Source organism: Falco naumanni, chromosome 4 (genome assembly GCF_017639655.2).
Source record: "Falco naumanni isolate bFalNau1 chromosome 4, bFalNau1.pat, whole genome shotgun sequence".
NCBI lineage: Eukaryota > Metazoa > Chordata > Aves > Falconiformes > Falconidae > Falco > Falco naumanni.
This window is the reverse complement of record NC_054057.1, coordinates 44,479,861-44,496,239: the sequence shown is the minus strand read 5'-3', so window position 1 is coordinate 44,496,239 and position 16,379 is coordinate 44,479,861. Positions and strand designations below refer to the sequence as shown.

Here is a 16,379-nt window from a genome sequence, read left to right as displayed (position 1 = left end):
AAGGACCGATTTGCAAGATGCTGCCAATACTGTGTAGCACTGAAAGGAAAAGGAAACAGTGCCACCTAGGTGTAGAAACCAAATGCAAGACAATAGCAGTTTCTCATTTTCATACTTCATATGCATACCAGGCCAAGGGCAAGAAAGACAGGTTTGTTTTCCAGAGTGTGATTTCTGAAAGGTAACTGCTCCAAAGTTCAATAGATTCAGTGGATCTATTTCACAGCAAACTTTCTGGAGACTACAGGAATTTTAACTTCTGTTTTTCCTTGCTTGTTGTTTAACTGTAGGTGTGTGCAACACAGATAACTTTAGTTTATTATCCATAACAATAGATTATGGTCCATTTGGATTTATGGAATCCTATGATCCAAGTGAGTATAGCATCTGTTTGTAAATATTTTACTTACAATAAATTCTTTGTATTAACTTCTATAATTTCTGTGTGCATGAAAACTAACATCATTAGTGGAAAAATCCCAAGCTGGTGTATTGTTTGAGGAGGTTTAGGGAAAAAAATTATATCAGAGGCCAGTTTTATGAGTTGAATAGATGCTACAACAGAAACATATAAAAATCTAAAATTGTGTGAGCAGCCAAAAGCTGCCTTATTATGGCCAAAAGTCAAAAGCTTTATAGTCACAGCAGCTAAATATATGTTGGAAGAAAGCAAATCAAACCTACCCAGTCATGGCAATGTTTCTTTGAAAACATGAACGCCATTGAGTCTGGGATTGATAAATATAGGTCCAGTATGTACATAAATGCATATTATTAGATTATTGTTTAGAGGTTGCACCTGAGTAAGCTTTAGAACCAGCAGTGGTTATCATGCTATCTGTTTCTCTGAGTTGCAGCCTCAAGATAAGGAAACGTCATGAGAGGAAATGTCTTATTGTGTCTATTGCATTGAAAAAACAAGTCTTTTCTGGGCTTATATCTTTGTATAGCGGGTTGACCCCAGCCAGCCATTAAGGATCCACCTGCCACTTGTTCACTCCGCACTTGGGCTGGTTGGGGGAGAGAACTGGAAGAGCAAAGATGAGAAAAGCTCATGGGTCAAGACGAAGACAGTTGAATAAGTGAAGGGGAAAAAAAGGGGGTGGGGGCGACCAACAGGTGATGCAAAGGCAATCACTCACCACCTGCCACCACCAGTTAGTCCCTAGGCAATAACTGTCTTGGAAAAACTGCCCCCAGTTTTTATTGCTGAGCATGGAATTCTATGGTATGGAATTTCCCTTTGGTTGGCTGGGGTCAGCTGTGCCAGCTGTGTTCCCTTCTAGCTTCTTGCCCACCCCTAGCCTACCTTACTGTAGTTCCAGAGTGAGAACAGAGAAGCCTTTGATGCTGTGCAAGCGCTGCTCAGCAATAGCTAAAATATTGGTGTGTTATCAATACTGGTTTAGTTGCAAGTCTAAAACACAGCACCATACAGGCTGCTATGAAAAAAATTAACTCTGTCCCAGCCAGAACCAGTATACCCTAGAACCAGATGAAATACTTCAGAGTTAAAGTTCAGATTGGAACCAATCACCAGATCTGCCAGATGTCACAGGTCTCCTCTTTAATGGTCTGTTTGTTATTAATGGCCTCTGAGAGCTCAGGCAGTGCTGTGTGCATTGATCAGCTTACCTGCACGTGAGCTGAGCGAGGGGTTCATACTGCATCCATTCAAAGACTGGCGCTGTAGGTACACATGCTTTGTACTTTTGGATAGCATTTACTTATGATCTCCCAAAAAATAGATTTCCATACTGGAACACACTAGCCCTCATTTTTATGTGAATACATAAAGTCTGTACAACTGAAAGAAATCTTGCTTAGGTGGCCTGTTTATTTAAACACAGGGTGTAAATTTATAAAATTTATAAATTTCTAAAATTTATACAGGTTACTTTACCAAAAATACTTACAAATCCTGAATCTCCTTGCACAGTTGTTTGCTTAGTGAGTGCTAAACAGTAGTGCTGTATGTAGTAAAAACATTGAATAAGACATTGTTTTAAGTGTAAAAACGGTGTTTTTCTGTTTAAACATCCGAATTTATTTTGTATCTTCAAGTAGGGAAACTGTGACGTGGAAACTTGTCTGTGAAGGATGTATTCCTTAGATTTGCAAATAATATATCTTGAATTAATTCACTGTAACTAAGTATCCTTGTAATCTGATTTTAAATATTTAGTAACTTTAGGGCTTTTATTAGTTTGCTGTGTAAGTATAAAAATGAATGCACTTCAATATTTTAAAATTGATTGTTTATTGTGATTACTCTGTTGTGGAAAAGTAATGTTTTGTTTGAAACAGATTTTGTTCCAAACACATCTGATGATGAAAGTAGGTATAAAATAGGAAACCAGGCAAATGTTGGGCTGTTTAATCTGAGCAAGCTGTTACAAGCTCTAAAACCTTTACTGGATCCCAGACAAAAGCAGCTGTAAGTAATCCTTAAAATGTCTTCTTGCTTTAAAGAACTAGTGACATGGGAGACCCTCTAAGACCAAGCACATAGGAAAGAAAGGATTTGACTTCTAAATTTTTTTTTTTTTTCCTAAGTGGAAATTGATTCTGAATTAATTATTGGCCAGAATAAGGTTGGAGGGAGGGGAGAAATTTTTTCATTGGTCATAAATAATAGCAAAAAATCACTGGAAGGCTGTCCTAGATATGTGGTCCATTCTCCTTTCACTAAGATTGGACCTTTGCCTGTAGTTTTCTATTCTGTCTAGCTTGTTCTTTAGGATGCTTACTTATGAAGACTGTACATCCTCCTGAAGTGATGAGGTAGTATTTTAATATCCTATTGTAATGATTCCTAATATGAATCCTTTGTGTGATTTAAACTCGTGACTTCTTATTCAGTATGAAAAGGAAGAACATTGTATTTTTCTTCTTTACAGTGGCAATTTATGTGTTTGAAGTCTGTTAAAATGCTTCTCCTCAGTCTTTTTCCCATGACAGATCCCAGCTGATTCAGAATACCAATGTTTGCAAGACAGAAGTAGTTTTCATTGCTCAGTGTACAGTAGGATTGTACCCACAGTAGTATTTCAGTTCCATAGGATTTGACATTTCTTTTGTTTTTGCAGAGCTTCCCAGATTTTGGAGGGGTATGGTGAGCACTATTACACCCGGTATGCAGTTCCAGAACTCAAGCCTTCTACTCACAATACTAAAATGATATGATGGAACAATTTCCTTACTTTGTTACTATTTTCAGTTTCACAGAACTATTCAAAAAAAAATTGGGCCTTCTTGGGGAGAATAAGGATGATAACTATTTGATTGCTTTCCTCCTAAAAGTGAGTTTACCTTACTTATTTTGTTGACAAACATCTGAACTGATATTCCATACTTTAAAAACAGTGATTGAAGTATCTTTATTTCACTAGCTTATGGAAGATACAAAGGCTGATTTTACAATGACATTTCGACAGCTCAGTGAAATTACTGAAGACCAGCTAAAGGAGCTCCGTATTCCTGAGGTATTAATACAAGCACCCAGTTTTAGGAATACTTAATATAAAAAGAGTAGATCAAGTTGGACATAACCCTGGCATAATAGAGGATGTCCCAAGCCATGATTTGCCTGGGAAATGTGTCATTGTAGCATTATTAAGGGACAGGGAGATGAATACATGTGTCATGCTACCATCCCGTGTTAAGCCTGTGTCTTAGTGAAGGACATATATTCATGAAGAGCGCTAATGAGAGTGCTGAAGTCAGATTTTCAGCCTCTGGTACAGGTCAATATGAGTAGTCATAAATATTCATACACAGGTGGGAATGTGATTTTCTTCACATTTAAGATGGGTCTGCTAGGAAGAACTTTCCTCCCCCTCCCCCCTTCCTTTGTTTTACTTAAGGATGCCTTCTGGTAGTATTTTGTGAGACACAAGTGGAGTTAGATAGGGCTCATAAGGAAAATTTCAATCTCTGGTCAGTGAAACTATTCCTAATGTGGCTCAACCAGGTGGCCTAAACCTCTGCCCTCAGGCCTGTTGGGTTGTCTTGATATCTAATGATAAGTGAGATCCCATCTCATCATAAACTCTTGCTAGAATCTCAGCCCATAGTGGCCTCTGCCATTCCTTGGGCACAAGATTGGCTCTAAGTGTAGCTTAAAGCATTATAATACATTTTGTTATTCTGTCCTGACCAACCTGCTATCCCATCCTGTGTTGCTGATAACTCAGCCTACTTATTCTTCAGGACCAAGTATAACCGTAAGAGATAAGAATATTAAAATAAAAGAGATAACTTCTTACCTGGATACAGTGCAATGTTTAGCAGTGAAAACAGTGCTGAAATGTTTGACCTGGAGTAAGATGCTAGGCAAGTAATAATTGCATAAAAATGCAGAGGGGCAATTCTGAAAAGAAAGCTTGTAGATACCTGATCTGGAAAGAAAAATAGGAAGCCTTTTTGCAAGAGCCAAAATTATTTTTTTCTTTTTTTCCATGCCTTTTCCATGGGAGGAGTGTTATTCACTTTGTCTGGGAAACTTCATTGCCTTTCCCTAACTTCTGACTTATTTCTGTTTGTCTTTGAATCTGATTTAAAATGAGAGCAGGTGAACTTACGAGGTTGTTTTAGGGAGGAAAAACAACTGTACATAAAGCATAGAACGAAAATGAGGAGTTACTGTTTCTTTTTCCAGTTGAGTCCTAGATAATTAAGTGATTTGGACCAAATTCTCTGTTTTTCTTTGTTTTCTTCTGTTTAAGGGGTCTAACCTGACCTTTTCTATGAGCTTGGATCCATTAATAGTTAAAAAGCCGAGATTTTCTAGTAGTAAGCAACAAAAATACAAAGAGCCGTAGCTTTGGGTTTAATAATTTGTACAGAGGGGGTGATAAGAGGATGGGTGTGTTTGTAAGAGAAGTTTTTTTTTGTCATAGAATACAAAGGATTTTTCCATTTCTTAGTGGCCTGCATGTAGTAGGAGGAATGGAAGCCACCCCCATGCAGTATGGAGCCACTTCTGGACTACTGCAGTAGTGGCATTTGTGGCAACTCCATCTCCCCTTCAGCGAAGGTGCAGGTTGAGGAACTAATGATGTTGGTGTATTCTGACCCTGCTGCGGTTACACCAAAGGACATCTCCAGCCTTCACTTGGTAGCAGCTGACCATTTTTTTCACACGATGAAATGGTTTAGCCCCCAAGCACTGAGTCCCAAAACTGATGTTGTAAAGCAGGTACAATTTTATGCTGGTAAAAAGTTTTAATGTTTTGAAAAAAAAATTTATTAAAGTGATTTGGTCTGCTGTTTATTCACACACTAATACTTTGTCAGGAGCAACGTAACTTCTCACGTTGGTTTGTAGATCTCTTATGGTTTTTTCAGCTGGACACCAAAATTGACCTAAAAATGCCAGAATCCTTTGGGAACACTGCAGGAGCCTTTACATTTAGTATTAACTGGAAACATTCTGAAATTCTCCCTAAAGCAGCTTAACCCTGTGCATCTTTGAACAAATGTTTGACTCGCCTGTTACCCACCTGCTGTTCCCCCAATCTTTTGTAATTTTAATGCATTTCTATACTCAAATGTGGTTTTAATTATATTGACTCCAATTTATTTAAAAAAAACACGGATGTGATCAAAACTTTTTGTTCTTGCTTTTAATTTCCCTTACTTTTGCCCCTTTTTTTCTTATATATCTACTGTTTTCTTCCTTTTATCTGTGTCCATTTCTTTCTAATCTGTTCTTTCTCTGAAGTTGATTTATTTATTTATTTATTTAGCTGTGGGCTTTGGCTACTTTCTCTCAACCGAGCAATACGAAGCACCTGTTAGCTCAGTGTAGTCTGCCAGGGAAGCAGAGTTTGTGGTGGTTGTCCAGCACTGGGGGCAGTAACCCCAAGCTGTGGTTTCTCTCTGCCTTTTCTAGGTTCAATCTCCTCTCCCTTCTTCCTCTCCTGTTCTCTGTTCTCCTTCTTCTGCTATCCCTGTAGCCTTACGTTCCCTTTTTTTTCCTATGCTTTATCTTTCTTTTTCAATATATTTTTTCCTTATTTCACAATTCTGAAAAAAAAAATAATCCCTACAAATAGATCTGACATGTACAAAACTCAGAAGAGAGTAAAACCTGTAGTTATGTAGCCTAAAAAATAAAATAGGACACATAATAAGCCAAGGAAAAATAGGGATGAAGCGCTGGAGGTGTTTAGGTAGAATTTGCCATAACACAGGTGTATTAATATGGATGTATTGTGCTAGCAAAAATAAATTATTTATAGACAGAGGAAAAGATACTAGTAGAATTTGGGGGGGAGAGAACTCCTTCCCTCTTAAATCCTTTTAATAATTTGTTGTCCTGATTTCAGTTGGGATAGGGTTAATTTTCTTCCTTGTAGCTGGTGCAGTGCTATGGTTTGGATTTAGGATGAGAATAATGCTGATAACTCTGATTTTTTAGTTGTTGCTAAGCAGTTACATTAAGTCAAGGGCTTTTCAGCTTCTCATGCTGAGGGGAGGCACAAGAAGCTGGGAAGGGACACAGCCAGGACAGCTGACCCAAGCTGGCCAAAGGGATGTGATATCATGCTCAGTATATAAAATAGGGGGGAAGCTGGCCAGGGGCCACTGCTTGGGAGCAGGCTGGGCATCAGCTGGTGGTGAGCAATTGTTTTTCATTTGCATCACTTGTTTTTCTTGGGTTTTCTTTATCTGTCTTTTTGTTATTTTTCTTTTCATTGTGAATTATTATTATTATTGCTATTACCAATTGTTAAACTGTTCTTATCTCTAAAACCAATTTTTCTTACTTTCACCCTTCTGATTCTCTGTGAATCAGTGAGCAGCTGTGTGGGGCTTAGCTGCTGCCTGGGGTTAAACCACAACATTCATTTGCTTACTTTGGTTTTTGCTTATAGGAACAAAATTCTGATCATCTGCCATTAACTGCTTCTTTCTCTTTAGGAATTCTGGGCTCTCCAGGATCTTGGTAAACACAAGTTCTTTTCAGAATGGGTTACTATGTACCTCTTGCGATTAAGTCGGTAAGTGATGCAGTTTCAAGTGTTAGAATAGCACCAGATGTGTATTTGCCAGAAGCAGGCAACTAATTTGCAATGATTTTCCATAATTTTTAGCGGGTCTGTTAGACTGGCCCAAACATGGTTTTATATGCCTTTATTGTCTTTATGGTTCTAGATTGTACTAGATTCTATAATAATTACTATTGTAGCTCTATTTTGACACACAGGTACATAAAGCTGACATGGGAGCAGTGATCTGTAATTTTTTGTCCTTCATTCAGCATCCAGTTGGATTCCTTTGAATAAGAATTTTGTTTAAATACCAGTCCTACAGATTAAATCCAAAAATCACAAACAGGCTTTGCAAATACATAGGAATGAGTAGTGTTTCGTTACTGGTATTACACTTATTTTTTTACTACATACTAATACTGCTTTAGGATGACAGGGAGTGGAAGTTTAACAGTTGTGAATACACAAACTGTGTTTTGAAGCTGCTGGTGTTACATAGATAGGAACATCCATGTTAGAACTTCCTACCAATTCCATTGTCTTAAATCAATAAAGAATGTGGTTTTCGTAGTCATATATGGTGTGCATGGCTCGTAGTGGTGAAAAGAAATATGTATCAGGTACTTAGAAGTTTTAGTCAAATGCAACTCTTGGAGAAAAAAATCAATACAAGATAACCAAACCTACAATAAAGTGTTCAATTTTTTCCCAATGTAATCATTCTTGGAGATTCATACCTACTTCCTGAAGACAAAAGCAGAACACTTAATGATTTTAATGAAAGTCAAATAAAATACTTCTAAAAATAAGTAACCATAACCCTCACTATTCTTTTTTTTTTTTTGTTCCTTTGGTTCGTTTTTCATGTGTAGTAACAAGGGTGATTCAGACACCAAGAGAAGAACAAGAATGACAAGTGAGTAAAACAATCCAAAGGAATCATATGCTTGGAGATGGCAACTATCTATTTACATAGGTTTCTTTAGTGTTAGTTATTTTTCCTTTTGAGGACGACTTAGATGTACTGTCTTTCTGAAGAGGAGAAACTCACTACACTGCTACAAATCTTGTAATACTATACATTCACTGTGGCTATCTCTAGTTTCACCCATGCTCATGATTAGAATCTACCCACTTGTGTATGGCTGGACCTGTAAATATATATGTATATATAGATATACTTTATGTACTTTTTACGTAAGTTAAATGATCAAGAAGTTCCTTGGCTGCAATGAAGCTTGCTTCCTCATTAGGGATCCTCCTTTTCCACTCCTAAAAAAAAAAAATCAAATAATTAATTTAATTGTCTGTGTTTATGAAGAAATTAGTCTGGCCCAGATGCCCTCTGTTGTGAGGCGTGACTGAGTCAGTCATGTCAGTGGTCTGAGGCCTCAGGGTGTGAGATCATGGAAATGCACCACAGCTACTAGTCCAAGCTGATCTTCTCTAGATTCTGCTGGTTTGGAATAACAGAGCACACACCTGTTCATATTTCAGGTGATTGAAATCACATGTGATAAAGACCTCATGACGAAGACTTTTCCTATCAGTATCCACAAAGGCTGCTCTAACCTGTGTCATGCCGTATGTGAATATAGACATTGAGGCAATCCAGCTCAGCTGCCCAGCTGTGGTCTATTGCATATCAATCCTTATTTACCAGCTTGTTTATTTTTCTTTCAGTTTTTGTTTACCTTTTTATATTTTTTTTATCTTAATTTTTTCTTACCCCCTTTCTACAGTTTCCATTTGGGGGTTCAGGAAATGCCAGGCCTCCAGCTTGTTCCATGCTTTGGTGCTTGTGGACTTGATTAATAATTTTTTTTTCCCGTTTTGATTCCCTTTAAGAACTTAAGAATTATTTGCCCATGGGAACATGGTTGTTTCTATCTTGTCATGTCTCAAGTGAGGCTTCACCTTAGTGTCTTGGAATGGTGGACACGCTCTAGCTGCTCCCCAAGTTGTAACTTCATTGCAAAGTAGGATTTGATTTCCCTGTGAGAGATGCCCTTCCTCTTTGCTGTGTCTGCTTTTCCCAAGTGCAGGCAACATCTTTTCCTTTAGCAGTCTGTGAATGTGTCAGTTTGCATTGCACAGAAGAACATTGCTCTTCTCCAGTGAGGAACCTTTGATAACATCAGGAGTTAAAGGAAAGTACTTTGATTTTCCAAGTTATTCTAAATACAGAATGGTAGAGGTATTGTATTTAGCTGTCTGTCACAGCAGATACGAAATTCTAAGAATTATTGAGAGAGAGATCTTTTTGGATCTGCAGTAAGCTGTGGTAAGTATGTGAAATTTGCCTATAAAAGACAATGAGCAACTGAAAATCTCTGGCCAAAAAGGAATGAAGGAAATGCAGGATATGATCAAACTCTGACAAGAGGTATTGTAAGCTTCAATGTTACACTGCTTTGCAGGGTGTTTTATTCTTCTTTTTAATGGAAATGGCTGTAGGTTTTTATTGGATACTAATTGGCCACTTTCTTCAAAAGCTTTAACTGTTTTAGTAGGAAAATGGCAGGAGATAGCACTGACTTTCAGTGATAAGATTGTAAAAACTACATAGGGCGCAATTTATCATCACATGGACCTTCAAGTTTGCATCCATATTTTCTAACCAAGGCTCTGTCCATTTTTAGAAACACTACTTAGAATTTTACATGTATTTTTAGAAAGTTAATATGAAAACAGTTATGAAAAGGAAAGGTTTGTTTTATTTGTATTTTGGTAGGTTTAATAAGGTTCAACTGTGGGACATTGAGGCTTTTAACTCAACTACTATTTTAAGGTTCAAGCTCCCCTGTTTTCCTCTGCTAAAATTTAATGCTGAAAACTGTCTAAACACCCTCCTTATTTTCCTATGGTTTTTTTTTAATCTGCTTTCAGAGAAAATCATGACATTCTGAGTTTTTATTCCAAATCAGAAACTACCCTAGTCTGGGCATGATCTTCTGCAAACCAGAACTGTGTTTTTCCACATGTACCTCAGAGGATCTTATACTTCAGGAGAGAGACAAAACAAGGAAAAGCTTTTGCCTCCAGGATCACACTTGGCACTAGTGGTCTCAGTTTTGGTAGCAGTCCAAAACTTGATATGCAGAGATTCATGTTTAAGTTACTTAAGTTTTCTTCCATATAATTGGTCTTCACTCTATATTCATACATCAGAGCTGCAGGAATTTGTAACAGGCTACAGATGTTAATTTGTTACTGTTTTATGAAAAATCTGTTTTTCCTTTTGAAATCAATAGATCTTGGTACATTTTTGCTAGCTTCTCCATATTACAGTGTGACTGAAGTTTCTTACAGAGTTTTTGTTGTTGTTGTTTTCTTTTATATCCATAATTATTTAAATAGATATCTTAGATGCCCCTTGTGGTCTCTTTAGAATTGTTCTTTTTTGTTCAATAATGGCTTGTAACAGTTGTCCCTTGTCAGTACAACTTGCAGCAGAAATCTGGTTCAACTCAGCCAACTGTGGATTTTTACTCAGCATTTCATGTTAAACACAAAACTGTTGTGGCTCTCTAGGTTTTTATATGGGTTGGTAAGTCCCACTAAATTCCATATCGCTGTCTTTACTCTTGACTGACCTTGAATATATAGCCGTTAACACCTCATTTTTCATCACCTTTCCCTCATCATTAGCAAATGTAGTAAAATGTCTCATTTCTGAAAGTACGTTACCTTGAAGTGTTTGAAGTTGATCACTTATTAGTTATCTTTAATTTTTTTCTCTCTTCATTTAGTTTTTTAGTTCTTAGTAGCACTTTTTCTTGTGCTGCCTAAACTTGGTTCCTTAGGAATTGATCAAAAAGTTTTGACGATCTAGATCCCAGTACAAGTCTATAATCGTATTTCTTTACAAAAGAAACATGTACAAAAAATACAAAATTGTAGACCAGATCATAAAATGCTCAGAAGGGCACAACGTTTCTTCTGTTTTGTCCTTTTCTTATCTGGCTTGTCTGACTCTTTCATAATTATCTTGTCACTTGTGTTAATTACAGGTACCTTTAACGCCACTGTGAAACTTGTCAATTTGTAATTGTTAAGAATATATTTCTGGGACAAATATTCTTCTGCTAATATGAGTCATGGTTTTAATGTGAATTATCTTTTGTTGTATGAGTCATATGTTAACTTCACCTCTTAAATATTCTTTTTATATTGTTATCACACGTTACTATTGAATACGCATTTACTGGATTAAATCAAATACTTGGCCAGAGCAAATTATTTTGCTAAGTGGGTAAACACTACTTTTTAGCAGTTAGGGCCTTTATCAGGGTTTCAGATAGCTAGTCGTGTTTTGTGGCTTTTGTTTAATATATGTAAACATAATGTGCAAATTTTAATAATGTGGAAAAAAAATAATGTCCGTATCTGGATGGATTGCATCTCAGTCTTTGTTCTCATGGAAGTCAGCACCTGGACATTGTGCTGGAATGTTGTTCTATTACCTGGGAAGCTTTTATGAAGAAGGGAGTGGCAGTGCCACCTGAGGTGCCTCTGGTTTTGGCCCATGGTCTGCTTTTGTAGGAGAGGTTCCCCTTCTCTCTTTTGGCAGGAACACAAATGGTCAGAGTTCAGCACTTAGAGGGATTTTTTTTGTCCTTTTCTAAGTATCAGAAGCACCCTTTGTGTAACGCTGCTGTATGTCAAATCTTGTGGCTTAAAATGGTTATCATTCAGTTGCAAACATAAAGAATGTCATTGTATTGTGATACACAAAATAATCATGCAAGTATTGTTTCGCTGATTACATAGCTGCAGTAAATTCTAGTTTGTTAGCTGGTTAAAGGGTGCTTTTTAGAAGCTGTGCTTATTAGAGAGAAGTCTGTTTGCTGCGCTAGGCATTAATTCTGTATGGAGAGCTATTAAATATGAATAGAAGTCCTGTGACTGTCTAACCACAGAACCTTAGGAGGAGCCAGTCATAGCTTCTCTCAATTGTCTTGGTAGCCAGCTAGGATAAACAAGTTATGTTTGCAAGCTGAAGGAGCAGTGCAAGAAGATGCAAGAACAGAATGAATTGGGAAATGGAAATAGATTAAGTTTAACCCTTTTAGCAAAAATATTGTTTCTAATCTTCCCCCTGCTAATATAATATATTATTTGTAAATAAAATAATGCAACAACTAACTGAGTAGAGGGAAGTTTGGGATGGTGATGTTGATGAATACTCTGCTTTCTCTAATACCCCCGTTCAAATATGCTGTAAGGGTGTTTATAAGAATATTTTATAAAGCCTCATGGATTTTTTGAAAGAAATATATTAAATCGGTGCTTATTCATATAAAACCTACTGGGACATCAGTGGAAAGGGAAGGAACAGATGAAGTTTGGGTATGTCCATAAATCACAGACTTTTGATTTCAAGTCCATGGCTGAAATGCCTCTGGTATCACTAATTAATCTCTTCATGTAATCATAATCTACTGAATTCAGAAAATATGCAGACCAATGTCAAATTAAGACTTAGAACATTGTTGAAATTGATCTGTAACTTTGATTATTAATTAAAGGCAAAACCTCCTGAAGTAGAATCCTAGGCTTTAATTGTAGACCAAAAAATAGTGAGTTGTGTTGACATTATCCACTAAAAACCTGGTAATAATAACAACCGTGAATGCTTATGAGAATTGTCCTTGGCATACAATTTGACAGAACTCCTTTTATGAGCTGTTAGTTGCTGTCCTGTAAGATACAGACAAGTTTCCTAATTCAGCAGTTTAATTTTCAATGTCCCTGCAGTCTCCCTACTACTAACTGGACAGGATCAGCATGGAACACGCCAGAGAAGCAGTATAGTTGTCCTGAGTGTTTCCAAAAAGATACAGCAGACAGTTGTGGAAAAAACTGGGGACACACCCCCGGCCCCCCCAGTTAAAAGGAGAATTCAAAAAGTAGTTTCTACTGAATCTGAATGCAACATTAAAGGCTTTTCTGGCTGAACTTTTGATATATGATATAGAAGAAGGAACAGCTAGGTACATATACTTTAATTTATACCTTAATAATTCCTTTTTACATTAAGTAATATAATACTCATTTTTAGGATCTCCAGGAAGGTATTGACAACACTGAAATACACTTTCCAACAATGTAGCAGGAATCTTAGGTAAACTCATCATGTTTGAAAAGCCTGCAGGTGTTCATAACTGGAAATCCTTTGTGTATAGGATAATCCTCGTGATGCTCTACACTATTCTGCTTTTTGTTTGGCACTTTGGCATTGCTGATTGTGCAAGTTTAAAAAAAATCCTTTCAGCAGGTTTTTTATATTTATATGAAATAAATAGATTTATTAATTCCTTTTCCTTTTTATGTGATTTTTTTTTCTTGATCTGATAATTAAACCTTGAAGATTTCAGTGATGTTTCAATGACTGTGTTTTCCTTTTGTTGAATATGTCTAATTAAATTTAACGTTATTTGCTTTTGATTTCAGCTGTTAATCCTAGATACATACTTAGGAATTGGATGGCAGAATCAGCAGTGAAAAAAGCTAATTTGAATGATTTCTCAGAGGTAAAATTATTTTTCTTTTATGACATATTCATTAATAATTGGCACAATTGTTAATGAAACAGTTGTTGAATTTATACTTTGCACCTATACTACACTTTGGCCAACACTGTACTGTCTAATAACAATTACTATTAAAAATATTAACAAAATTATTAACAGTATTAATTATAAATAACAGCAACAGTATTAATAGTAGTACTAATAACAGTAAGCAACTCATGTAGTGGTTTCTGGAGCCAGGAGGCTGCATAATATGAAATGGAAAAAACTTCTCTTGTTTTCAGAAAAAAAAAAATTGTATAAAACCCTACCCATTTAAATTGCTTCCAGGTTCATCTCCTACAGAAGACTTTACAACATCCCTTTCGGAGGCAGCAGGCTGCAGAGACAGCAGGCTACTCCCTGCGCCCCCCAGCTTGGGCTAAGGATCTTAAAGTAAGCTGTTCATCCTGAGAGAAATCTGAACAAACAAGGAAAATGATCAGGGTTGAAGCTCAGGTCTTCAAATAGGATTAATGGATCAAGCAATGGGAACTTCTCTCCCTTATACTCTGTGGACTGGAATCTGCTGCTCCGCTAAGCAAGGCAAGGTCTTGACCAACTTTGTAAAGTCTAAAGATTAAAGAAATGGACCACTACGTATGATTGCATCAGCAAATTATACTGGCACTTGTAACTGCCCTTCATGTTCAGCTGTGCATTAATTTAAGTCCCAATATTTAATTCTGCCAAACTGTCACACTTAACCTGTCAGAATTCATGGCCGGTCAGGTGGGTCTCAGTAACTTCTAATGGCTGTCAATTTAAAATCTATCTAAGCTAGTTTTAATGATACAGTATTTTGATGAATGTTCTCCTTGCTGTTACACACTGTTCCTATATAATTTTATTCTGAAGACACAGATGTTCTTAACTCCTTTGCAGAGCTGGAACAGCAGATCGTCTTATACTTAGACCTTGTCATCTTTTCTCTTTTTGACTGTGTTTTGTCACATTAAACTGCCAACAAAGATGTAAACAAAATTCAATTAAATAGTGAGCAAAGATTTCTGTCTTGGGAGTGACTTGCCCAAAAGGAAACGTTGGTGTCTTTGCCAGTGCCAGGTGCCTATTGAGCCAGGCCCACTGCTCTCTGAGTGTATCTTTTGACAGTAGTAGAAAGAATGTTGGTGTGTGGATATAAAGCCTCAGGAAAGTTTCACTGCTGGGACATGATTTGAAGATGCACGTTATTGTGCCTGCAGGGTAAATGCAGCACCACTGCAGCTCGGGCACTGGTTTCCACTTAGATGAAAGAACTCTAATTTATGTTGAACCAAGCATCCACTAAGTTTCTTTTGTATGTGGGCCAAACGCAGCTGCCCGTACATCTTTACCTCATGGAATAATTGCATAAACAGAAAGCGTTTTTATACTGCTTTTTTCTTCGATGTGTTTTATGAATGTTAAATCCTATTAGTAGTAGTAGCGAGTGGACCTCTGCTTCACCCAGTTACAGGTGAAGAAAGCCTCCAGCGCCACGGTACAAAACCAGAACCTCCCAAACGGCAGCTGTTTTACAAGCGGTGGTAAGTTCTGCCCGCTGTGCTCATTGTGAGGCTTTTCTCAGGTCCTTGAAAAACATCCGAAAGAATGAAGCAAGCCCTGAAAACTGGTTTCACATATTCCTCTGGCTTCAGAGAGTAGGTCAGCTAGTTCTCCAGGAGTTCATTCATGGACTCAGTCATGTCTTCTTTCCTTGATTTATATGAAAGTGAATCTCCATGATTTCCCCCCCCTAGTGTGACCGTGCAGTTTACATCGCCTGCTTTTTTACTAACTATTCTGATCTCATAATAATCAGAACTGACTGTTAATGGTGATCAAACTGCCTTAGCACATTCTGCAAGACTGAGAATTTGTCAGTTGTAACAATGCTGAAACTTTTCTGTTCTGCGTGTCTCCCTCCAACAGAATATATGCCTGTTTCCCAGTTACTGTGAGACTGTCAATGGTAACTCATAAATAATAGTCCTGTCCTGTAGTTTTGCCACGTGATCCATTTAAGTTTCTACTTTTCCACCCTTAAAAGTGTCTGACAAAAAGTGCATGAAAAACACATGAAGAATACAGTTATCTCAACATTGCCTTTTAACTACGTTATGTAAAAGTAAAGAAATGAGCCCAGATCATGCTCAGCATTTTGTAACACCTCCCTTTCCACTTCGAGGTTTTAATCATGATTTTTATTATGACAATGTAAGCATTAATACTCTGTTTCATGATATATTCTGTGAAATCCTTGGCTTCTACCTGCAGTTCTGGAGCCACCTCTTCTTTCACACAGCACTGATGCAGGAGCACATGGGGAATAAAAATATGGTGGCTGGTAATCAAACATGTTTATTTGTACTCTCATCCTCGTGTATTACAGGACAGTTATGAGGGGCAGCAGTGTTGATCCCCCACATGTGGACCTTTCTACAGGACTCTTAACTTTTCTAATCCTAAGGACTGATGGAAAAGTGGTTGCTTGAAGTAGGTCCTTCCAGTTCAGTGATGTAAGCGCCCAAAGAAGATGATGGCTGCTGAGACTGCTTCCATGTGAGGTATTGAGAAAGGCTAAAAATAATATGTTGCAATTTCAGATTTTTCCAGACTAAATTACTGTAATCTCTAGCAATGTACATACTACTGCTACCTACAGGAATAAGACAATTTTGTATGGCAGTAAGTTAGATGGAGGTAGAAGGATTAATCTATATTTTTTACAAGCGCTTTGATTTAGTCTTGGAAAGGAAGATCTTTTTGTATGTTGCAGCATTTATTTTGTACCAAATAAAGCCAGATAATTGTGTATCATTAA

The 16,379-nt window shown here is 37.2% G+C and overlaps 1 protein-coding gene across 8 annotated transcripts in view; it reads left to right on the top strand.

The window, feature by feature from the left end:
- Positions 1-16,379, top strand: part of LOC121086073 (protein adenylyltransferase SelO-like) — a 27,734-nt gene extending 11,355 nt beyond the window's left edge. For 2 of the 8 annotated variants that reach the window (XM_040589273.1, XM_040589272.1), the window contains 10 exons: positions 291-374; positions 2,308-2,437; positions 3,090-3,134; positions 3,221-3,302; positions 3,393-3,485; positions 6,928-7,007; positions 7,871-7,914; positions 13,455-13,534; positions 13,865-13,969; positions 15,027-16,033. In XM_040589273.1, the coding sequence (XP_040445207.1) occupies positions 291-374; positions 2,308-2,437; positions 3,090-3,134; positions 3,221-3,302; positions 3,393-3,485; positions 6,928-7,007; positions 7,871-7,914; positions 13,455-13,534; positions 13,865-13,969; positions 15,027-15,131 (848 nt within the window). In that variant the 3' untranslated portion in view covers positions 15,132-16,033. Of the gene's footprint in view, positions 1-290; positions 375-2,307; positions 2,438-3,089; positions 3,135-3,220; positions 3,303-3,392; positions 3,486-5,329; positions 5,417-6,927; positions 7,008-7,870; positions 7,915-13,454; positions 13,535-13,864; positions 14,581-15,026 lie in introns of those variants that run through there. The other 6 variants (XM_040589269.1, XM_040589268.1, XM_040589270.1 and 3 more) reach the window with 6 other exon arrangements.